Genomic DNA, 23190 nt, shown 5'->3' on the forward strand with positions numbered 1-23190 from the left:
ACCATAGCCCAGGGGTGCATAATTGTTCATTATCAAATGAACAGCTAATGTTAATGGAGTTAAAGACATGAACAATATCATATCCATTTTTAAATTGCCCTGTGCTCACTCTGTGACATATTGATTCTGTGCAAATGCAGCTCTTATTTTCCCAGTGTACACAGAAAAAAAAGATGCAAAAAACTGCAGCAGTCCCTCCAGTCAGGATTCCATCTTTATGATTCAACACAAAGGTCAGTGTTTCCAAGTTCTTGCTTTTTTCTGCCTGAATTCTGAGATGCCAGCAATAATGAGGAACCCAGGCTTGGGGTGTACCAGTGCAATGTCCCTTCTCACTGTCGTGGGGAAAAGCGACACTTGGTTGTAATGGAGAACTTGGATTGTGCAAAAGGGAGGTATCAATAAAATATAAAGTAAAACAAAGGAACAAATACATTTTTCATAGTGCACATTCCTTTAGGAATAGCAGCAAAGCGTTTTTCATTCAGATCTGGCATCCTGACACGGATTAACCTGGTGGAGGATGCAGGTACAATGTGTAAGGTGGTGCAATGTGTAACGTGGTGTTCCCCACACTAACACTGGAAAGGGAGGCCCAGCAGCAGGGCTGCTGTGGGATCTCCTCCAGGCTGTCCAGACAGTCTGAGTGCCCTATGTCAGGGAGATTCTTCAAACCTGGGGGAAGTTTGTGCAGGAGATTACGAGACAGACCCAGCACAGACAGCTCCTGGCGGTGCTGCAATGCAGGAAAATGGAGCCCACCTCCTCCTGCCCGGGAGGGCAGCGGTGAAATCACCAGAGGGATTTATTTGCTGGAAAGGGCCAGCACAGGAATCTTTGAAGGAGCAGCTGATCCGTGTAACCATGGACAGCTTTGCAAAGGCTCCTCGGAGACCAACTCCGTGCCCAGGGTCTGAGCTCAGCCCCACACAGGGGAGGGACCCTGGGGGCTCCTGGCAACCCCTGCCCGCTGCCTCCTGCTGCCGGCCCGGGACACCCTCCCTGGGTACGGGCTGGGGACACCCTCCCTGGGAACGGGCTCGGGACACCCGCCCAGAGAACGGGCTCCGTTACCGAGCTCAGCTCGGAGCAGCCCGGTTACCGAACTCACCGCGGGTGAGCTGGGGACAAAGGAGAGGTGGGCATAGCTCAGGTAAGGCCTGCGGGGCTCAGCTGCCACAGGGATCGCTTCTCTGTTAGCTCAGATACTTCTATCTCTGAGTTTATTACAGAATATGCTGAGCTGGAAGGAGAACAATCACGTTAAACTCTGAAGTGAATGGCCTGCCTTGGTGCTCCAGCACGGTGCTCTAACCAACTACAGCACATCGAAAACACACCCAGCGTTTTACTTATGCTTTTCCTGTATCTGTTACTCCAAACCACAAGCTGTAACCCTTTCCAGACCGAGCCCACTTGTATTGCTATGCAGGTCTCTTCTGGTTGCTAGGCTGCCAAAACGATACAATAACACTTGGTTTTGTTTTCCAGCAGGTCATGGCGGTTGCTCCAGATCTTCACCTGCATTATATGGAGGCCTGTCAAAATTTGAGCCAGCCTGAAAACCCCTTCATTGCTCGTGTGCTTCAAGAGGCTGATAAAAATGATGAAATGTAAGAAAATAACAAACGGGGTGTTTCAGATGCTTCTGAAAGCCTTAAACGGGGTAGCAGGATGAGGAATTGAAATATGACAAAGTTCATGCAGTTTCAGGCTTAAACACAAATCAAATTTAACATTTACTGCTGAAGTTCTGGTTTGACTCATCTTGACATCATCTTGGCAGAAGTTTGTAGCTATATATCCTTTCTGGGCAGCTTTACAAGCAGTGAAATAAAAAAAAGTGAAAAATGTACAGGAAGGTGCCTTTCTGTCCCCTAAAGAAGCCAAACCCTGTGTTTAGTCATCCTAACTCCCTTCTTTGTGTCTCACTCCTGTTTTAAAAGCCTCAGCTGCATTCAGTTACCTTCCAGCTGGTCATGCTTCCCTGAGTTGTCTCTGAATCCTGCCAAGTTACTAATCACCTAAATTCTCTCTCTTTAAGGGTCTGGGTACTGCTTCTTCTCATGGATGGTGCTGGGATCAAAGTTAATTGTCCTTTTTGGGGAAAAAACTGAGAAAATGAAATTGTTTGTGTCATGTTTTGATCTTGAGGGCTGGATAAAGTAAATAAAGGAAAGAGGGCAAGTAAAAAGAAGATGATGATGTAACCTCTGAGATAATCTTTATTTCCATCTCCTTCCCCTCATCTTGGTTATTCCTGCTTTCAGTGCTGAGCAGTGCCTTCAGCAAGGGCAGTGCTGAGGCACTGCCTGGATCACATCACCTGGGGTGGTGTTACCACAGCAGAGGCAGCAGATAACCCTGTGCAAGAGCTCCAGGGAGGGCAGGCATGGGCACACCTCTGATCTGGAGAGGGAATTCATTTCTCTCTATAATTTTACTTCTCATATTCTTCCATTTTTATGTTATTGCAGAACTACAAAAGGAATTACATTAAAATTAGCTGGAAATAATCATCTGGTGCCTGTGCCAAGAGTTACAGATAATGATCTTGCAGTTCTTGTCTCTGTCTTAGGCCAAGCTCCCTTTGTCACAGGTAAGGTTTTTCCCTGTGTGTTTGGCATGGCTGTGCTAATACAAGAAAACAAGATCAGTCTTGATTTCAGCCTTAGTTCATCTTTGTTTCTTTTTGTTCAGAGATCAGTTCAATGCAGATATGCATCTGTGATGTTCCCTATTCTTCATCTTTTTCAGGTTTGGATCTTGCCTATAATTTATTGACTGATGTCGGAGCAGAGATCATGGCAGTATTCCTCCAGGTGCCAAGAGATGTTTACCTTTCAGCAACTTGTAATTTATTTGTCTATAGTAATATTTATATTAGGTACAAGAATTAGCTGGTTTGGCAAAATTCTAATAACTTTTACTATCACTAGAACCTGAGATTGTATTCTCTGTGGAGATTTGCCTGTGGTGTCCTGAGAAAAAAATGATGGAATAAACTATGAGGCTTTTAGGCTCACAGTTCAATTCAACAGAGGGGGTAATGGTTGTGTCAAGTGTGCCAGTGCCTTTGTTTCAGCTATTTTATAATCTTTGTTAGCTTTTTCATAGACCTAAACATAGGGAAATTTAATGCCACTTTTTTGTCACAGTAAGCACTGGGATACAGGTGGAAAACAGTGAGTTGTCACCCTCTGCCTGTGTTCATAGAATTTGAGGTTAGGTTAGGTTCACAAAATGCCTGAATTTGTGCATCTGAACTTGGCCACCTGCTTCCTGCACAGGGTTCCTGGGTGGTTCCTCAGGCCCCATGACAGGTTTTATGCCTTGCCCTCATCACCTGACATAATTTGGGATTCTTTAACTACTTCTCCAACTCATGAACAGCCTGAAATGCTGCAAAGGGCAGAGTTTTGTATGTGTATCTCCTTTTTGGAAAATACAGCTGTGTTTTGGGAAAAACACCCTCTCATTGCTTCCTGCTTTGTTTGCTCCCAAGGAAAACTCCACTCTGCAGTATCTGAACCTGATGTTCAATGACATTGGCACAAGTGGGGCAGAGCTGATAGCAGGAGCACTCCGTGTGAGTATTTGCCTGGGAGATTTAGGCAATGGCATCTCCTTTAATCTTTTTGCTTTTGATGACCAGTACTGGCTGTGCTGCCAACATCAGAGCTGGCTGAAAGGAGCCTCTGTCTTTGCTCCATTCAGCATGTTGCTGTGTCACAGGGATTGCCTGGTTTCCCAAGGCACACTACAGAAATCAGATTTCACACAAGAGAAAGTTGCACTGTGCTGCCATTAACAATTCATTATCTAAAAAAGACATAATTGTCTATAAAAAGCACAACTATTGCAGCTGGGTTTTTCTGTGTGAAAAATGCTATGCTACAGGATGTATACTGCCATCATTTTTTCCTTTTTTTTCTCCAGAAATTAAATTAAATTAGCCTGTACTTTGACATCAATATTTGTCTGGATTCAAGATGTCTGAGACATGTTTTCAAAACTTTGCCTTACAGCAGCACCGCAAACCCAAGTTTGTTATTTTTAATGTGGTTTCCCAAGGAAATGAGGCTTGTGTGGAAGATTTGTTGTGTTTGTGAAAGAAGGCTCACATGAGCTCTTTCTTCCTCCTTCACAGTCTTTGAACACTGAACTGATTTCAACTCAATTTGACAGGCTTCCAAAACACTAAGGCTGTGCAGTAGATGTACAATGTTGGGCTCATACAAGGCTTACCAGATTTAAATTAGTATTAAGGCAATTTGCATTTCAGATGCCAATTTAGGAAGAAATATTTGCCTGGATTGTTTTCATGAGTGTGATGAAATTCATGAACTTGGGGGAAACAGAAGTTTTCAAAAAGAAGAGTTTTGCTTGCAGGCTCTCATATTTGGTGCCCCTAAGGGGAGCCTGAGCCAAGAGCTGAGCCAGTGTTATCACTTGGACACAATTCTTCTGAAAGTTTGTTTTGTCTCTGTGTGATAACCAGCAGAATTCACATTAAAAACAGGATAGAGTGGTTTTGCAGGCTATCTTAAAGGAATATATATATATTTTTAATTTTGTCTAGAACAATCAAAGTCTTGTGCACCTGAGAATGACTGGAAACAAAATAGGAAACCAAGGTGGCATGTTTTTTGCTTCAATGCTAGAAATTAACTCAACCTTAAAGAAGTTGGATCTTGGAGACTGTGATGTGGTGAGTAACCCAGTAAAATTATCAGCAATAAGACATAAGTCTTTCAAGGTTATTACAAGGGTCCTGCAGTGCTTAATTAGGGGGAAATGCCATCTGTTTTCATTGATTTTGTGACAGCCAGAGGTAACAGAATATACAATATTGCAATGTGTGCTGGGAAAGGCACATTGCATAAAGCACCCGTGAAGTCAGAACTGGGGATGTTTTAGAGCCACTGTGTCTCTCTAGGAATTCAAGTGCTTGGCTTGCACATTTTCTGAGGTTTTTTTCTGATGCTCCTTTCTGTTGAGCTAAGTCCTGTATAATTCATTTTGAAGAATGGACTTCTCATTCCCTGGAGAATCTTTTCCTTCTAAAGTGAGCAGTGCTGCAACCCCTGAAAGTCACTCATCCCATAGCTCTGCTCCTCCTCTCAGAGCTTGCCCATAAAGGACATAAGCAAAGCAGAGCTGAATTGAGTAGAAAAGCACCCAATTTACTCTTGGACAATGTGGTGCCTCTTGGAGCTGGGCACTGAGACTTCCTAGACTGTGCACAGTGAGACTCAGGAGGTTGTGGATTGCTTTTTTAAACATTTGTCTCCTGGAAATTCAGGATTTGCTTCTGAGCCAGAAGGGGGAATAGCCCTCAGAAAGTGTGAAAGTGTTATGAATACATGAATGAGGGAAGTGTAGGATTTATTCAAAAGCTTGGTAGGGAATTGATAGAGCTGGTTTAAAATGAGATGGCTTGAAAAGTAGCATAAACATAAAATTGAGGGCAAAGTAGAAGGACATTAAAAAAAATCTTAATTTGCCAAATTCATACTAAATATGAATTTACCTGGTGGATAAATATAAGGGTAACACACATGAGCTGATTTTGCCTCATAAATCAGGGAAATCAAAATATGGGATCAATTGAATGGACATGTATTTTTCAGATCCATTATTCTTGGTTTTTATTCTCTGAGTTGCTGAGTCATTTGTACTGCTTAGTCTAATTTCAGTCTGCTATTCCATAGGCAGTTGGCATTGGTATTATCAGAAAATCTGTTATGTGTCTGTAAGCAGTTGCCTGCAGAAGTCCCATCTCTCTACCTCCAGAGTAGATCAAGGCAGAAATAATAGTAATGGCAATTTGGTAGCTTGATCTATACACTGAACATGTTTCTCTAAAGAATTTATTTTCATTTCCAGGGCCTGCGGTGTCTGATAGCAACAGCCATAGCCCTGACTCAGAACAAATCACTCAAAGCCATAAACCTCAATCGTCCTTTGCTATCCACCCAACAGGTATGTGAGTGACTGTGGAGTCAGCTCAGACAGAGGAGCATAAGTCAAGTCAGTACTGATGTATTTATGGACATTTTTTGTGAACTAAACAGGACAATTTTGAACAAACTTCCTTTGTCTTAGAGTGGCAGGACATATTTTTTTCCCATAGAAGTCCTGTTTCTTTTTCATGCAATTAACAGAACCTTTAAGGTTGGAAAAGATCTCCAAGATCAAGTAAAAACTGTGACCAATTCATTCTTGTATGAAATAATTACCATCATTACAAAATAATTTTAAATGTTAGCAAAGATTGACTCAGTCTTTTAAGAGGAATAGCAGGGAGGGAAACTGATTAGACATAATTAAATGTTGATGCTTCACTGATATTTGCAGGGATGTAGACAGTACTGTAGAACTGCAAATATCTCTATAGTATTTTTCTCTTTTTTTATTTTATTTTTTTAACTTTATAATAACATGTCATTTTGTGGTTATTTTTATACAATATACAGAATAGAAAGATCAACACTACTGATGACCAGATCTTGCAGTTAGTTGCATAACTCCCTTTTACTGAGGCACAACTGTATCTTACCCTAAAGTCCAGATTAATAAAATTTGGTGTATGTTTCTAGGAAGAGACCACAGTTCATATAGCTCTGATGCTGAGGAGTAATTCTTCTCTTGTGGAACTACATTTGGGCAAGCATGAAATGAAAAACTTTGGTGTAGAGCGACTGTGTGATGCCCTGTATGAAAACTCCACCCTGAGATACCTTGACCTTAGCTGGTGAGAGTGATTAAATGTGGCACATTAGAAACTCATTTTCTCAGCAACTTGGAAAAAAAAAAATTAAAACGTGCATCTCTCTTTCAGTAATAACATCATCTGTGATGGTGCTAAATTTTTGGCAGAGCTACTAAAAAAGAACCATACCCTGGAGATCCTGGATCTTGATGCAAACCGAATAGAGGATGCTGGAATCATTTACCTGAGTGAGACCTTGGTCACGCGGAACAGGACTCTGAAGGCGTAAGTACTGGCACAGCTCCCCCAGAGACTGCAGGTGAGAAACCTGCACTCTGCACTGCCTGAAATGCATCACAGCTCTGTGTCTTCATCTTGATCAAAATAGGAAAGTCAGGGAGTTCCAAATGTTTTAGACAATTTTTCCTTCTTGGGGAAAAAAAAGCCTGTGAGTGACTGGGTGGGATTTCTTTACTAAGCATTGTCTCTGCTGCCGTGTGAGCTGCTCCAAGACCTGTGAGACAGCCTGGGGTGCTGGAGGTGAGCCCCAGGTGTGCTCAGAGCTCTCACAGCTTTCACAGTCACCCTGAGAGGGTGAGGCCATTGATCTGCTCATTCTTTCTGCGTCTTTGAAGCACAGGTCCCTGTGGTGCGCAAACGAAAACAAGAGCTGCAGGCCTCCAGAATTTTGAGATAATCAGATTCCACGCTGGGATAAGGCACTATATTTGTTAGTTCTGATCTTCCAACACTTAAGAAAATCCTCTGTTTAAGTTCGCTTCCGGGTGAACCCAGAAGAGCTGTAATCTCTCCATCAGGGTGTCTTTTGCAGCCGCGTTAAACCCCCGCCGGCAGGACATAAAAGCTGATCAAAGGTGTTACCTGAAGCCATTAGTTTTAAGTAGCAGACTGAGGAGGTGGCGGCTGCGAGGTGCCTCGGAAAGCCTCGCAGGTTCACTAATATAAAAATAACTGCCACTCCACAAAGATCAAAGCTTAGCCTGGATAAATGCCAAGGCTTGGGCTTCAAAGCAGACTAGAGATGAGACCTGGCCACCATGCAGCAAAGTCACTGACACTGAAGAACTCAGTGAACAACCTGGCTGCAAGAGTCAGGAAAGTGCTTTGAGAAATAGAAGTCCAGAGGCCAGCTGCCTTTGGCAACCTGAAAAGGATATTCGAGTAGGACTGGCGTTGATACAAATAAATTATTATATTATAAATAAAATTTTTCTCTATATATTTTATATAACAATAAGACTAATTCATGGTTAAATTCTTATTTTTAACCCAGACATGGGAATTCTATTGTTTGGCACACATTTTCTCTCTTTTCTAGGTTGTCTGTTGTAAGCAACAATATAACTGGCAGAGGACTTGTAGCTCTTGCACAGGCAATGCATTCCAACATGACACTTTCCCATATTTACATTTGGGGGAACAAAATTGACAGAAGCACCTGTGCAGTAAGTGTTTGGCTCTGAACTCACCTGAGAAGGCTGGGGTTCGATTGCTCTAATTTGTCCTTCTATTGTTGGGAAGAGTCCAGCAATTAGTGAACAAGACACTTGATTTATCTGGGCTTTTTAATGTGGTTACAATATGGTGGTGCTGGGATGAGCCTCCCTGGACGAAGTGCCATGTGAGAGCCTTCACTGCAACCCAAAGGGAGCACCGCTTGTTAAATCCCTGCTTTCCTTCACTGCAGGCATTCGCGGAGCTGATGGCGGTGGAGCGCCTGCAGCCGGACTGCACGGACGTGGCTCCCTACAAGGTGGACGGGGAGATTTTCCTGGCAGAGCTGTCCCACGGGCTGGCCAAGCACCGCTACTGGAGCCCGCGCTGCGCCGCCGTGGCCCCCGGCGCCGCCAACGCCAGCCTGGAAATCGTCCCTGTCTCGGAGTATTTGTGAGGATTCTGCACCCGGGCACCCCCGGAACCCGCCCCGAGCCTGAGCTTTCCCTACCCGGTTTCTAGTAAAATAGGTTGTTTTATCAGTATCACACTTGCTGCATGTTGTTTCTTTCGGGTTTGAGTCTAGGAGGATTCTACACCTGCTTGAAATGGCAACAGAGAAAGTATCAACAAAATGACCTCAAAATTTGTTATTAAGTCATACTCCCATCTATTAAAAGTCTGTAACTATGAAAAGGTTTGTACCCAGGCAGAGCAGACTGACAAAAGCAACACCCAGGACTGCTACAGGGCAGCAGATCAAGTATCCTGCAGAGTCAGATTCCTGCTGAAGCTGAGAGCTTTGGGTAAATACATTTTTAGCACTGTTCTCCATGAACTCTTTCCTTTTCCTTAGCAATTGCATCCTTTTGATCTTCCAGTAGTGAGATCTTCCATTTTCAAAACCAAGGTAAGTGAACTTAAGCACTAAGCCACAGCCATGCTAGAACTTTAAGCTGGTGAACCCAGTTTGCTGGGATACACATGGAATTTTGATTAAATTGGAGCACGTACTTGTTTCTTATACAACAAATACAAACCACCACCAAATCTGATGCCATCATTTCTTCTCATCTCATGAAAACTGCCTAAACAGTTGTATCATTATAGCCCTGCGACAATTCCTACACATGAGTAAGACAACACATGAATGTAATGGTAAACATTGTGTAATGGCTTAGACAGACTTTGTGTAAGCTTGGGAATCACTCTGCTGGTTTCCTTTTTCCATTCACTTCCTGTAGAAGTGACTTAATTTATGTTCCTAAACAGAAAAAGTCACAGGACAGCAGAGGTTTGCTCCAAGCCTTTCATGAATGCAACTCTCTGCCCCTCTAACTGTGCCTGTTAAATATTGGCATAAAGTGCCAGAATGATCTGTGAGTGTAGGTACAAGAGCAAAGCATGAGGGAAAAAATTTAATAAACTAATTTCAGTACAAATTGCTGGGAAACTACTGCTGTTCTTACTCTGCATTATCACTGTGATAGTGTAGGAACAGGAAGACATTTGGACACCTCTTCCCCAGCTGAAATGACCAGGGCAGTTGTGAGAGCTGGTGTAGGTGGCGGTTTGTTGTTGTTTGGTTGGTTTGTTGTTTGGGTTTTTTTTTCACTGCCCCCACCCCCAAACACAAATTACTCAGGCTCTTGCTCCAAGAGCCCCTGGGATGGTCAGGGATAAGCCCAGAGCAGGAATGTTTGTTCTGCACACCTGCACAGGGCCCTCCCAGCCTGCAGCACAAAGTCCATACATCACCCTGTGAACGGCCAGCTCTAGAGAGGAGCTGCTATTTTAACTCTTGTTCAGCAGGAAGGATGCAACAAGAACTAAAGTTGGGGATACACCAAACATGGTGGTTTGAGAAGAAACTGCTATGAGAATTTTCCTAAATTCCTAAATTTTGAAATAATTAGATAAGCCTGTGTTGGTACTTTTCTGAGTGCTGCTGCTCTGGATCATTGCAGGTGACACTCTGACAGTGTCAGTACTGACACACTGGTGACAGAATTTCTTGCTCAAAACACCACTACAAGACTCAGACTGGTATTTTTTTCCATGTGTCTTTCTTTCCCTTGTCAGGTATATTAAGTTCAGTCTAATTTCACTGCTCAAATTAAGTCTTAATTTACTTGTATAAATGACATCTGTTAATCTGAGGTGGTAACAGGTACCCAACTCAATCAACAGCAGTATTTTGGTTTTAGTGATGTGATAAGATGGCAACAATATCACAGTCAAAATATATCAGGTAAAATGGCATCTGAAAGTGCTGGTGTATGTGTCTGCAGTATTTGCACTCTATCTGAACCCTTGTTTAACAGCAGCTTGTTCAGCCCATAAAGCCCTCTTCATTACTGACAATATCCATAAAAACAGCTCATGTGTTACCGTTTTCTTTGATATTCTTTTGTAAGAAAGGGCTGCAGAGTAATTCCTACCAAATTCTGTATAAACAGCTTCCTGCATACTAAAACAATTATTTGTGCAAAACCCTGTATTGCTTAAAGAGGTCTGTGCCAGAGACTTTTATTTCTTCCTTCCTCTGACCTTGAAATTCCTAGAAGATATATCTTGTGTTCTTTGGAATGATTGAATTTACTTGGGCTAGATTCTTTTTGTCATGTTCTTCTGAGTTATTCAAAGGCTAAAGCAAGCATAATCCTGCTCTGAAAACCATTTTTTCAGCTTCTAGACCTCACTGTACTGTGCTGAAAGGCAGCATTTCCCCCCAGTTTTAGAGGAGAGGCAAATGAAGGCAAGTGACTGATCCAGCAGGGCAGGGGTGCAGCAGAGGTCCCCCAAATTCTAATGTGGGCTCCAGGGTCCTCGTGCCAGGGTGGTGACAGGGATTGTGTCTGACTGGTTCCCTCCTGCTTTTGTTGCTGCCCTTTGCAGTTATAAACAGGAGACACAAGGTGAGGGAAAATTATAAAACAAGTTTATTAAAGTCTGACATAAAACACTTCAGGCTAAATATGTACAACTCCCTCCCTTCCCAGGGAATTATAAAATTGAGAGTTGAGGTATATACAAATAACAGAGGAAAAATTGTATATACATGGCAGATACTTTAAAAATAATTTAACCAAAAAAATCAGTTATTACTCCTTGTCTGAACTTAGCTCTGCAAGGCTTATTGAGCCTCTCTGGGATCACAGCCCTGAAATCCTTCATGTGGGACTTGTCTGTACTTGAAAATTGTTTTGTAGCACACGATTTCAATAAGTTTGTTATCTGTGCCCACTTAGAGGCACTAATTTAGAAGTAGATGTCATATAAGGAGCTATTCTCACCTAAGTACTTCCAAACAGTCAATTTAGAGACTTAGAGATGCAGATAAGCTATTCAGGCAAAACTTGCACCAACTTCAGTGCAAAACTGACTGAAACAGCAGTGTGACAAAACATGTCATATTCTTTGTATTACTCTTCATAGAATTATTGAAGTTCCTTCTTTGCTTTTGCAAGGACACATGCCTAAAAAGATTCCATGCTCTCCCATATTAATCCCTTACAGAAATTATCAATACTGTTGTAAGCCTTGCACTTCAAAATGAACCCAGAACCCTTAAGCCTAGGACTTACATGTGCAGCTGATTTCCATGCATCTATTGGCAAAAGTACAGGTGTAGGTTCAGACCTACAGCCTGAACACACCTACAAATATATATATATATATATTTATATATATTTATTTATTTAAAATCTATATTCTAGTAAATGAATACAGTTGGTAGAGATCATACCTCAGCAGCTGAGATATCTTCATGAAAGATGAGGATAAAAATCAAGATTTTCAGATGGGGACTCAAGAGTGCAGGTCACTAAATTATTGCTCCAAGACAAAACTACAAGCCTGTGTATTCTATTAAGAAAGGTTAAAATTGTTGTCTTGTAAAAAATAATGAATATCTTCTTGTCTATAAAGAAAACTAAATGACTAATAAAGCAACTGTTACTGTTATAAGTATCTAAACAAATCCTGTATAAATCTAAGCACTGTATTTTTTAAAAAAGTCTGAAATCTAAGAATACAGTAATAAGCTATAATTTTAGAAATATAAAACCAGTTCAAACAAACACTGTTATGGAATGCATTTTCTATGTAGGAATGTAGTTATTGTTTAGGTTTCTCTCCAGAGCTGTTCTCTCTCCTGGTCATTTCTCCTGGATGCTTATCCTGAGCTGCTTTTCCTCAGGTACCAGCAGCATATCATTAATTTGTCTTCCAAAGCTGTTTAAATATGCAAGTTATCAGTTGTACAGCATTTACTTTCTCAGTTTTCATGACTAAACCTATATCTGTGCCAAGATTTCTGCTCTACTTTCAGAGAGAGACAGCAAGGAGGAAGCTTAGTACAAGCTACACACAGTCAAGATCCCAATTTTGTGGTTCTTCGGTCTTAAAAGGCTGAGGAATCCCCCAGGGGCTACACCAACAACAGAACTGAAAGAGACAAGAGGGCAGACAAAGGGAAATGCCAAAAATAAAACACCAGAGAACTTTCTCCTTTGTCTTTTGCCAGCATGATGAACTTCAGCTGTTCATAAGCTCTGTGGGACAGACAAGCAGGGAAATGAAAGGCCCTGCAATAACGATCTCCAATGGGGACAGTGTGAGAGATTCCTGCATTAGGGGTGCTCCTGTTGAACATGGCTGTACTCCTGCTGCCCATGGTAGGCTTCATCAGCAAACCTACCATCTATTAAAGCATAAAATGTGACCAAGCAGCAGGTTATGGACATGCCCCATACTAAAATGATCAACACAAAGCAGCAAAAGGTCTATTAGTTTACAAATACAGACATGGAGGAAGAGAAAAAAAAATTACAGTCACACTCAGGAGTCAAGGGGCAATTTTCAGACTCTTTAAATGAAATCCTTCAAGAAATTTTTCACAAGTCTGTTTAGTTAAGGTGCAGATTAATTATTACTCCATGTAGAATGGAATCAGTTAAGAGGTATCTTCTACGCTCTTCTATTTCTCAGCATCTGGACAAAGGCATCGGTGGAAATAAATGCTAGCACCAAGTAAAGAACCAACAAAGGACAGCTTTAAATGCATTGTTGGTACAGTATCATGACTGTTTCATTACTGTTTGATGATTACATAAATAATGCTTACAACTGTTAGTGGCACAAACTGGCAAAATGGAGTAGAAAAGTACTTCTACTGTCACCTAGTCTTTTATGACCTTACCAAGACATTAAAATGTTGATTTTTAAATATGTCTGTTGCTAGTAATAAAGTCTTTAGCTGGGCCTTGCTAGGTACCAGTTTTGTGCAGTTACTGTGGGCAAGTGACATGAGAGAAAAGCAATACAAAAAACTTTAATTAGAACAAATCAGTCAAACTCTAACAAAATCTTTCCTGGAAGAATATCAATCTGCTCTGTTGTATTATTCTTCAGTGCCTCCTCATGTAGTGTTCACTTATTATTTTCACAGTGAAGGGCGGGATTTATCTCCTCTTTTGTACCTCCTGTCTAGCACAAGAAGCAGCACTACAGCAAAAAAAAAAGGATTATCAGCCTCTGATTCATGCCTCACTAATGAACTCACTGCATCTTTTCGCCTCATCTACAACATGCATGTCTCAGTTCTCCTTTTGTTGCTATTTGTGCCAAACCCACAGTGTTTTAAGGATGTGAAAAACAAATCTGGGACAAAATACAACAATGTTGGATTCACTTCAAACAAACAAAGGCAATTTGTTGGAAAGAAGACCCAGGAATATCTATGCCATCAGGACCCTCCCACTCGCCACACTTCAGACAAAAATTAACCCTCCTTTACTTTTCTTGTCAGGAAAATAACGCCCAAACCTTTCCCTCTAGTCAGGCTCCACCTGAAGATGGCACTTCTGGCAGCCAGCAGCAAATCCATGCAAGCACTTCAGCAGAGCACTGACCTGCCTTCACCATGGGCCATTCTAGCACCTTTCAGTGCAGGCTTACTAACACATCCAAATTATGATTTCTCCCTACACCTCTGGGTTAATCTTCCTAAACTATCAACTATGGCTTAAAATATCTGTTCTCAAATGACACTGTGACACATCAAATCAGCAGGAACATGGGAAGAGAGCTCCAAAGTACATTAACATATGTAACAGAGAATTCTTAAGGCAGATGTGTTGCCGGAATCATCTCCTGGAAATCAGTGTTAATCACAAATAGAAATGTGATTGTAGATTAGCACAATCCAGCACTGCACAATGGAAATGCCTTACAGGTGTCTTTACACAGAGGAAAACAAAAGAACATGTCCAATTCAGAAAGCATGACTGGTTGTTTGTGTTCATCTTACCAAACATTTCCAAGTTCACTACCAAACTACCTGGATGGCTCTGCACTGCTCTGTCAGTACAACTGCTGCAGGAAAATGAACTGAGGTTCTGAATATCCTGTCACAGCAGATCTCAGTAAAGTTTCTGATGAAGGGGACTGGCTCCCTGTCACAGGGAGCAGCATCTGATGGTCTTCAGTCCCAATGGGGAGAGGAAGTGCTAAAGACATCTCAGAGGGTTTCACATCTATGGACTCTGATAAAGGACTTTTCTGACTCTGAATGGATTCTTGTTCGTGGAAAGAATTATCAAGTGCAGCAGAATCAGGAGAAGTTTCAGGTCCTGTGGAAACAACAACAAAAAAAAAAGCCCAGAAAGAAATGTTCAAATGCTTGTGCAGAGATTCTGTGAATTCCCTTTCCAATGACTGTCAGAGCCAACACCTGGTGTGTCACAGGCTGCCTGGGCAGCTGGGACATTGGTGCTCCCATGTGCTGCCAAGCAAGGCCAGCTGTAAGTACAGTGTAAGCACTGGGAATCACATCTGCTGCTGCTTGTAGCGTGACAACTGAAGCATGATGCATTCCAACCTGATCTCTACTTGGCATGATACAGAAGATAACAAACCCTTAACACCACAGTGAACAAAGTATCTTTGGAAAAAATGTACTCGTGGAAGTTTCCTTGACATTTCCACCCCAGAAAGTCTCAGAACCAGAGCCACATCCAAGCATTCTCCTTTAACTGAAACAGCAGTGTAAAAAATATCATTTGTCTGTAGGCTTTTTTGGAACACAACATTTCTTAACTCCATGCCAGCTGGATACATTACAGATTTTATGCAGTCACTTAAAAAATTACCTTTTACTCCTAATTGAAACCCTTTTAGTGGGTTCCTTGCTGCCTTCCTGCTGGAATGCAGCCAGCCACTGCTCCTGGATGGCTCTGTGACTAAGCCACATCAGATATCTGACCCTTCCTCTGCCAAAGCATGCTCCAAAGTCTGGTACTCCAGGGCTGAGGCACTCCTGGCTGCCTGCTGTCTCTCTACAGGAGCTGGCCTGCCTTGGCAGCTCTCCCAGATCACCCTCCAGCTCTGCCAGGCCCTCTCCACACTCAGCGCTCCCTGCCCTCAGCACTGGCTTCCTGCTGCACTGGGGCTTTCCTAAATTCCAAGCTGTCTCTGCACATGGATCATTTTCTCACCCTCTCCCTCCCAGTCCAGATGTACACAGACACCATTTATTCCCCCTTCCATATGCCACAGGCAAGGCATTTATGGTCAATCCACAAGGATGCACAGAGAACAAGGAGTGTGGAGCCAGGGCTGAACAAGGCTGGATATAGATGCTTTTGGCCCGAAAAACAACTACTAGCCAAAACTCCTCTGTTTTCCAATTTTAGCCCTGGATGAGCAAAAATATTTATTCAGCATGGAAGGAAAAAGAGCTGATGTGGTTTCTTAAATCTTTCTTTGCACAAGGAACTCACCTGTGTGAACTTTTGTTTTGTGCTTCTTAAGATTTTTAATGTCTGTGTAGGAATTTCCACACATTTCACAGATAAATGGTCTTTCACCTGGAAAAAATGGTTTGGCAGTGAGAACAATCTTGATGTCGGATAAAAAATACAGTTAGAGACGTAGGGTGACAGATTTCAATGTTCTACATTGAAATACAACTTTGTAACTCTTATTTTGTTTGTGTCTCTATTAAAATAAAATTATTTCCAGAATAATAGTTTAAAACACAGCAAGAGGACACAAACATTTCAAGTAAAGCCTTGACCATACTTCAACACCTACGCTGTGGCACAGATACTACTCTGAAGGCAATTAAAAAAATGAATAAATATTTTTTTTACATTATGTTAACACAGAGATACATAAATTAAGAAACTGTTCAAGTACAGACCAATACAGTGTATTTTAAAGGCAAAAGTGTAAAAGTGGATTATAATTTATGGTGCAGGAAGCAGCTTGTCTGAAAACTGACCTGTATGGGACCGAAAATGTTTATTGAGCTCTCCAGAGGAAATAAAACTCTTTTCACAAATGCCACAGATATATGGCTTCTCTCCTAAAGGAAACACAAGCACATTGTTATTTCAATACAGTCATGGTTTGACCCCCTGTGTTCTCAGAGGCGTATCCATGTCTTCAGTGGCCCCACCAGGTGCCAATATTCAAATCTGAGCACTGATTAGGTTGACCACAACCTCCCAAAAAACTCACTTCCTTATCAACCTAGCACAAATACATAAACCAGAATACACATCAAGAACAAAACGAAACGAAACAGAGATAACGTCCAATGGGACAAAAACTGGAATCAGAGGAAAAACGACATGAGGAAGGAGCTGGGTGACAACGCCAAGGTGGATTTATGGCTCGTGCCCCTCCCCAGCAGCCCGTGGTACCTGTGTGCTTGCGGGAGTGGGTGATGAGCGAGCTGGACACGGCGAAGGCTTTGCCGCAGCTGTCGCACACGTACGGCTTCTCGCCGGTGTGGCGCCGCACGTGGTACGTCAGCGTGCTGGCCTGCGCAAAGCGCTGCCCGCAGCGGTCACACACGTACGGCTTCTCCCCGCTGTGCTTCCTGCAACAACAGCGCCCTGAGTCAAAGTGTGGGAGTGACAGTGGTGGGGGCTGCTGCCTGTCCCCAGCAAGCCTCTGCTGTCAAACCTCCACTCAACACTCACTGCAGCTGGCTCAGCCATAGAGGCAAGAAAGGCTCTTGTGCAAGGTTTAATTCCAGCAGGGTAACACTGTCACTGAAGGACAAACCCAGAGAAAGGAAAATCACGTGAAGCAGGTGGCTTATAAAGGGGGAACAGGGTTAAGGGCTGGGCAGAGGGACCTGGTCTCCAGGGGTACGGGGTGGCAACCAGGGGAAGCAAGCAGTGACAGGGGAAGGAGAAACCCGAGGAAATTGCAACACAAAGTCCATGGAGAGACTTCCTTTCCCTTTGGGAGGGATGACTCTGTGGTGAGGAGTTAATGTTTCCAGGGCTCAGGGCTTGTGGATTGATCAAGGGGGAAGAGTTCATGGGATGCTACACATGAGCAGCACCCAGCCTGAGGGACAGTCACAGGGAGGGCTCTGTCCCCTGCTCCTCCTGCCACCACTCTGAGGTACAGCAAACAGGTGACAACTGAGCGTGGTGTGAGAGCGCCAGGTCCTGGGAGCAGAACTCACGGCACATCCATGGTTCCCATGGCAGCTGGACTGAACCAAGGCCCTGCTCAGGTGACATGCACCACGGGAACTCAGCATGCTCTGCACTTAAGGCTACTGAAGTACAAGATGATTCCTAACATGGGAATATCATTCCTGCTCCTGCCAAAAGCCCCACGCAGATGGCAGTGAGAACTTCTCTCACTTCCCACCACAGAACTCTCTCCTCTCTGGTGCTACAAGTAGTTTAAAAGAAGGATACCAGACCCAGGCTGTACATTCATCCAGCACAAATCTCCTCCTTAATGAGAAAGTACACCCATATAATTATTCTGTTTGGCATTGTGAGAGAAGTCCCACGAGAAAAGAAGCAGAAATCACGCTCATTTGTAATTCTTACTCACATTGGAGTAAATGCTTCTGTTTAAATAAACCCAAGGATAAGCACTTGCAGGATCTCACTTGTGCCTACCTGGCATGGATCTTCAGGTTGCTCGAGGTTGCAAACTGCAGGTTGCAGACATCACATTTGTAAGGCTTCTCCTCTCCATGGTGCATCCGGCTGTGGAACACCAGCTGGCACTTCTGGGCAAAGCCTTTGTCACACAGTTCACACTTGTATGGCTTCTCCCCTGGTGAAAAACAACACCTTCGTGCTCTCTGTATTTACATAAGAAAGCTTTGCAATCCATGACCTGACCAAAGCTCAGGTGTCTGTTCTAATACTTCTTACAAATAACATCTTGGAAAATCCTGTAATCACTCCACTGAAGTGGAACGTGCTAGAACACACAGGATAACAGGACTATTTTTTAACACATTATGTTGGGAGAAAAAGTAATAATGTTTTTAATAGTGCCAGCTTCTCCACATTATTTTAAGAATGCTGCCCACTTCAGTTTCAGAGGTTTTGTTGGTTATGTCTGTTCAACATTCTGAATATTTAAAATGAACAAATCATCTGCTTTTTCTTGCTTGACCAACAGCAACAGGTCTTCAACATACAGTCTAGTGCTCCCTAATTTCTCATTAGTGTCTGGTGCAGAATGTTACTTCTTAATTTATGTCCTCTTAGTGGTGAATTGTCTCCTGTAAGGGCTTATGCAACTCTGCAGTCCTGGAAAGTATAAAAATGCCTTTCTCTGCCACTCTGTGCAGTGCCCAATCAAATCTCATTGAATAAATACGGTACATAAAAACTTCAAAAGTAAAATTGAAAGACATCTAGCATGCCATTGAGCAACTAACAGCATGGAATTCTCTCCTCACTCTTGCAAAAGTTCCCAGGACAATACCCTCAGAGGTACAAAGTACAGCCAGCATTCCTACCAGCCCTGTGCCTGAATCCTGCAGTCAAGCTCCACTTAGTGTGTGAATCTTCACTTAGACCCTGGCTGACAGAATTTGAAACTCTCCCTAGGTGAACAGGAAGAGCAGGATGTTCTCCTGCAGCTGTCCCTCAACATCTCCTACATTTTCACAACTTCCTGGAAAAACTGTGACCTCTGCTCACAGCTTTCCAACATACAGAACATATGACAGACAAGCACAGGACTTCGCCCCTGCATCTTCCCAATTAGTTGTTCATCACCTTTTTATGTCAGGCATGCTGGATTAAAATGTTTAAGTGCTCCTAAGTGACTTCTCTTGGATGCTTGATATGACACAAGCTCCTGGTAATGCTACTGAATGCAGGGATTATAACACCATCACACATTTCAGCTGCACATCTATGAAATAAAATCCCAAATGTTGTAGTAATTCAGCCAACCTCCTACCTTTTCTGAAGACCCTATGGGACAAGGTATAAGACTGGATTTTTTCCCCACTCTTGTTCTCAAACATATATTAAGTTTTCAAGTTAAAAAAAAAGCAACAGAAATTCTTGTATCAAGTACAGCTCGCTTTTCATGCTCTACTGAAGTGGTTTTTGGCAACGCCACCACTCTACAGAGCTAAAGGCCAGCCAACTCTCCTAAGTCTTTCCAGAAATCAAGATGTTCAGACTAATAAAGTCCTCTCTAGCTATTGAAACTATGATTTAGTACTGAAAAATGCTGAAACATTTCATGTTATTTGGGTCTACCCCTACATGCACAGCCATAGCAGACAAGATTTCAGGAGGAAGACGTCAGAATCTTTCTACTCCTGCATTCTCAGGCTGTGTGTGATCCCAGGCCTCCACAGCCCACGAGACACAGCCAGTGGCTTACCTGTGTGAGTTCTTACATGTGTTTTCAACTGGTTGCACTGGGTGAAGGCTTTCCCACAGAGCTGGCACACGTAGGGCTTCACCCCTTTGTGTATCCTCATGTGCCGCCGGAGGCTGCTGGCTTCGGAGAACACCTTCCCACACGTGTTGCACACCGGCTTGGCCTTGGAGAACTTCTGCTCCAGCTCCTCCCCCGAGCTCTCCAGCTGGTAAGTGCCCTTGTCAGTGGCTATGTTGGACATGCAGTGCTCCTTCAGGGCACAGCTCTGCTGAGGCTTGCCCCGTTTCTGTTTGGCTGCCATGCTCTGGGCCAGGATATCCTGCGCCGCCAGCGTTTCGCTCTCCACCACCGCTGCCAGCTGCAGCTCCGAGTTATCGCTGCCCTGGGCAGCCTGCTCTGTTATGTGGGTGGCCAGCTTATTTGCATCTAAAAACATCTCAAAGGATGTGTTCTCAGCCACCTCATTCTGATAGTGCAGGGATTTATTCTCCGTGCTTTTGGGGGGGCTGAAATTCTTCTTTCGCTTTTTGGCTTGAGGAGATTTCTTTTCTAAAGCTGCTTTCTGTGCCTGGGGTGGAACCAGCTCTGCAGCAGCAGTATCCTCCTTCTCCTCCCGATTGTTGTAGTCTCGGAGAGTCAAGAGGCAGGTCTGCTGGTTCATTTCAACATTGCCAGTGATGCTGGATGTCTCTGTGGAAGAGGGATTAGCAATAAAAGCAAAGTCCTCCATCTTGATCTTGCATTTAGTGACCACTTCTTCTACTTTGAGATAGTCGGCAGCCTGGTGAATCTCTTTCACATTCCAGCTGCAAGGAAACAAGACCAGGGTGAAACATTCTGGACAAAGTAAACATTTGTTCTGCACCAACTGTACCACAAACAGACACAGAGCTGCAGAAGAGTTGTACTGTCAAAAAATGTAACTTTGAGAACACGCAGCAACACTTAATTTCTCAGTGCTCTAGTGCCACAAGGCTCTAAAATGCCACTTATTCCTGAACTGCAGGTCCATGTCTAGCAGGGTCTGCAGACCCTCAGACTGGGGACTTTATTTTAGTTACAGGTCTCTTGTAGAATTTTAAGTTAAAAGTCAACTTGTAAGGTGCTGAGGCCAGACATGGGCTTGTTGGTCCAAACAGCTCTGAAATAACAGCACAAAGGGATAAAGCACTGGAAAATAAGATACATAAAACACCATTTCATAAATTTCCTGGCCAAGGGCTCAGGTAATTCACTGGCAGTGCATTCACCTCAGCACTTCCATGGCAGGTATTTACCTTTTTTATAAAATTATTTGCAAACAGCCTTAATTCTTATCAGCTGCACACAGAAACCAGTAATACCAAGGAAATCCTCATTTAAACCACCACACTCTATTTTTCAGTTCCTGCCACACATGCCTTGATGGTTTAGGAAAAAATGATCTGGAAAAGGTGGCGACATGTACCATGAGTGCATTTATGGATTTACAGCACTTAAAAAGAGACATTTGTGGTAAACAACCTCATTCTAACAATAAACAACTTGCCACAATTACTCCCCATATGAGTACAACTGTTTCGGTGTCTTGTACTATATAAGCACAAGATGGACAGATGGACATCAAGCACCCTGCATTAGGTCTGCATTTGACATCAGACATTGAGAAAGAAGTAAAAATCCTGGACTACGTACTTCTAAATATTCACACCTCCCTCATGAGAGATAAATCTCTTGCTAAGAAAAAGACACTGCAAAGAAAAAAGCATCCTCACTCTATGTGAAGCAGCAGAACAGGCACAAAGTCAATGCAGTCATGAGGGCAAACACTTTTTGTGTGAGTCTTCTTGGGCAATGTAATATAAAATTTTAAGTAACAGATCATGCAAATTTTAACAAATGTGACTCTTAAAACTGTGCCTATCCTCATCCATCCCTCAGACTTAGGTCTCTAACACTTTTACAGTTCCTGTGTGTTTTTGGAAAAAAAGGACTACTGTAATTCACCCTCAGATACATACCTCTCCTAGTAATCATGCAGGATGTTTAATCCCCCCCAAAGCAGACAGAAACAGCAGGAGACTGAAACTATCAGTCGGTGAAATATCAAACAACACACCTTTATTTTGGCACTCACACGTCATGGGGTATTTTAAAGCATACAAACAGATGAAATTCAAGTTGTCAATATTCATCACATCCACCGCTATTTCTTTCTCCAGACCTCATTACAAAAAGTCCAGTTCTGCCTTATCACAAGTTTATTTCCCTACTCCCCTTTAAGAGCATGTTACCTGTCAAGGTTTAAGTTTCCTGTGTAAATAAATTCCAGGAGCTTTTGGAATCCATCAGCTTTCACTTGAGTCTGATCCAAGACAACGTTGTTGTCAGATGCGTCTCTGTAAAAGGCCCCGAAATACTCGCTGAAGGAGGCAAGCACATTCCTGTGAGCTTTGAACTGGAATTCCCCGATGACCACGGTGCAGTCGCAGAGGAATCCGGCCTCTCGCTGCTTGTTCAGCCTCTCCAGCAGGTGCTCACAGTGATGGGAATACTGCATCTTGACAACGCGCTGCAGACACTTCCTAGCCTGCGAAAGCAAAAGATTTTAAAAAAATCAATTTATATGCAAGATTTCACCTTTTTTACCCCGTAACAGAGTCAGTGTCCGGACGTGCCGGTGCTCACTCAGGACAGCCGGGCAGCAGCAGGGACAGCGCGATGGTGGCTGCTGCTCGAGCCGGGGCGCTGCTGTTCCAGCGGGGAGCGCGGGGGCGCGGGCAGGGCCCGTGTGCTCCCGGCCCCCCCGGGATTAGCCCGGCTCAGCCCGGTTCTTGTCACACTGTGTCACACCCGGCCCCGGGGAGCGGCCCGCGGCTCGGACCGGCCAGCGCTCAGTGCACGGGGCGGCCGCTCCCGGGCAGCGGCGCCGGGGCTGCGGAGCGCTCCCCGCTCGGTGCCGGCGCGGCCCCGGGCCGGGGTTTGGCCGCCTCGGCAGCGGACGGGGAGCGGGACCCGCAACCCCGCGGCGCCCCCGGCCCGGCCCCGCTGCCAGACGGAATGGAGCCCGCGGCGCCCTCCCCGGCTCGCCCAGCCCGGCCCCGCTGTCGCCCCGCGCCCCCCGGCCCGGCCCGGCCCGAGGCCGCGGCCCCCGCGCACCTGCGGAGCGGAGAGAGGCTGAGCGCTGCGCTCAGGCCGCCATGTCCCGCTGACGCCGCTTCCGGGACGCGAGTTCCGGCCTGCGTGCCGGGGGCGGCTGGCGAAATTGCGGAATGAAACGGATTTAATATTCCTGCCAGGCGACGGCAGGAATAAAATAACTCTGGCACTGAGGTTGGGAAACCGAGAGCAGTGCTGCG

General features: G+C 43.9%; 2 protein-coding genes across 5 annotated transcripts; one reads left to right on the forward strand and one right to left on the reverse strand.

Annotated features, from left to right (window-relative positions):
- The first annotated feature begins 741 nt into the window (after positions 1-741).
- LRRC34 (leucine rich repeat containing 34) lies at positions 742-13727 on the forward strand. 3 transcript variants are annotated; one of them, XM_026792073.2, is made up of 11 exons: positions 742-1116; positions 1492-1613; positions 2478-2599; positions 2758-2822; positions 3506-3589; positions 4583-4711; positions 5890-5985; positions 6603-6757; positions 6845-7000; positions 8055-8181; positions 8424-13727. In XM_026792073.2, exons 1-11 carry the CDS (start codon positions 742-744, stop codon positions 8625-8627), a joined length of 1635 nt encoding a protein of 544 aa, XP_026647874.2. In that variant the 3' UTR covers positions 8628-13727. The 3 variants fall into 3 exon arrangements, with proteins under 3 accessions (XP_026647874.2, XP_026647875.2, XP_074403562.1); XM_026792074.2 differs by having other exon boundaries at positions 1495-1613; XM_074547461.1 differs by lacking the exon at positions 8055-8181 and having other exon boundaries at positions 8424-8581.
- Positions 11090-23145, reverse strand: MYNN (myoneurin). Of its 2 annotated transcripts, none has more exons than XM_074547459.1 (8): positions 22991-23145; positions 22126-22421; positions 19853-20658; positions 18112-18271; positions 16882-17060; positions 16458-16541; positions 15955-16041; positions 11090-14805 (listed from the first exon to the last, which is right to left on the reverse strand). In XM_074547459.1, the coding sequence occupies exons 2-8, from the start codon at positions 22389-22391 to the stop codon at positions 14537-14539; spliced, it is 1851 nt and encodes a 616-aa protein (XP_074403560.1). In that variant the 5' UTR covers positions 22392-22421; positions 22991-23145; the 3' UTR covers positions 11090-14536. The 2 variants fall into 2 exon arrangements, with proteins under 2 accessions (XP_074403560.1, XP_005484811.2); XM_005484754.4 differs by lacking the exon at positions 22991-23145 and adding an exon at positions 22520-22856.
- Between the last annotated feature and the right edge of the window lie 45 nt (positions 23146-23190).

Source organism: Zonotrichia albicollis, chromosome 9 (genome assembly GCF_047830755.1).
Source record: "Zonotrichia albicollis isolate bZonAlb1 chromosome 9, bZonAlb1.hap1, whole genome shotgun sequence".
Lineage (NCBI taxonomy): Eukaryota > Metazoa > Chordata > Aves > Passeriformes > Passerellidae > Zonotrichia > Zonotrichia albicollis.

What these genes read in the sequence shown, in the direction of transcription:
- MYNN (XM_074547459.1), bottom strand. Translation starts at nt 22,391, where the DNA reads ATGCAGTATTCCCATCACTGTGAGCACCTGCTGGAGAGGCTGAACAAG. An exon ending in ACATTTTCGGTCCCATACAG is followed by an intron (nt 16,042 to 16,457) that starts GTCAGTTTTCAG and finishes CATTTTTTCCAG; the next exon opens with GTGAAAGACCATTTATCTGT. An exon ending in CAAAACAAAAGTTCACACAG is followed by an intron (nt 14,806 to 15,954) that starts GTGAGTTCCTTG and finishes TTGTTTCCACAG; the next exon opens with GACCTGAAACTTCTCCTGAT.
- LRRC34 (XM_026792073.2), top strand. Translation starts at nt 742, where the DNA reads ATGCAGGAAAATGGAGCCCACCTCCTCCTGCCCGGGAGGGCAGCGGTG. An exon ending in GCTGATAAAAATGATGAAAT is followed by an intron (nt 1,614 to 2,477) that starts GTAAGAAAATAA and finishes ATGTTATTGCAG; the next exon opens with AACTACAAAAGGAATTACAT. An exon ending in TTGACAGAAGCACCTGTGCA is followed by an intron (nt 8,182 to 8,423) that starts GTAAGTGTTTGG and finishes CCTTCACTGCAG; the next exon opens with GCATTCGCGGAGCTGATGGC.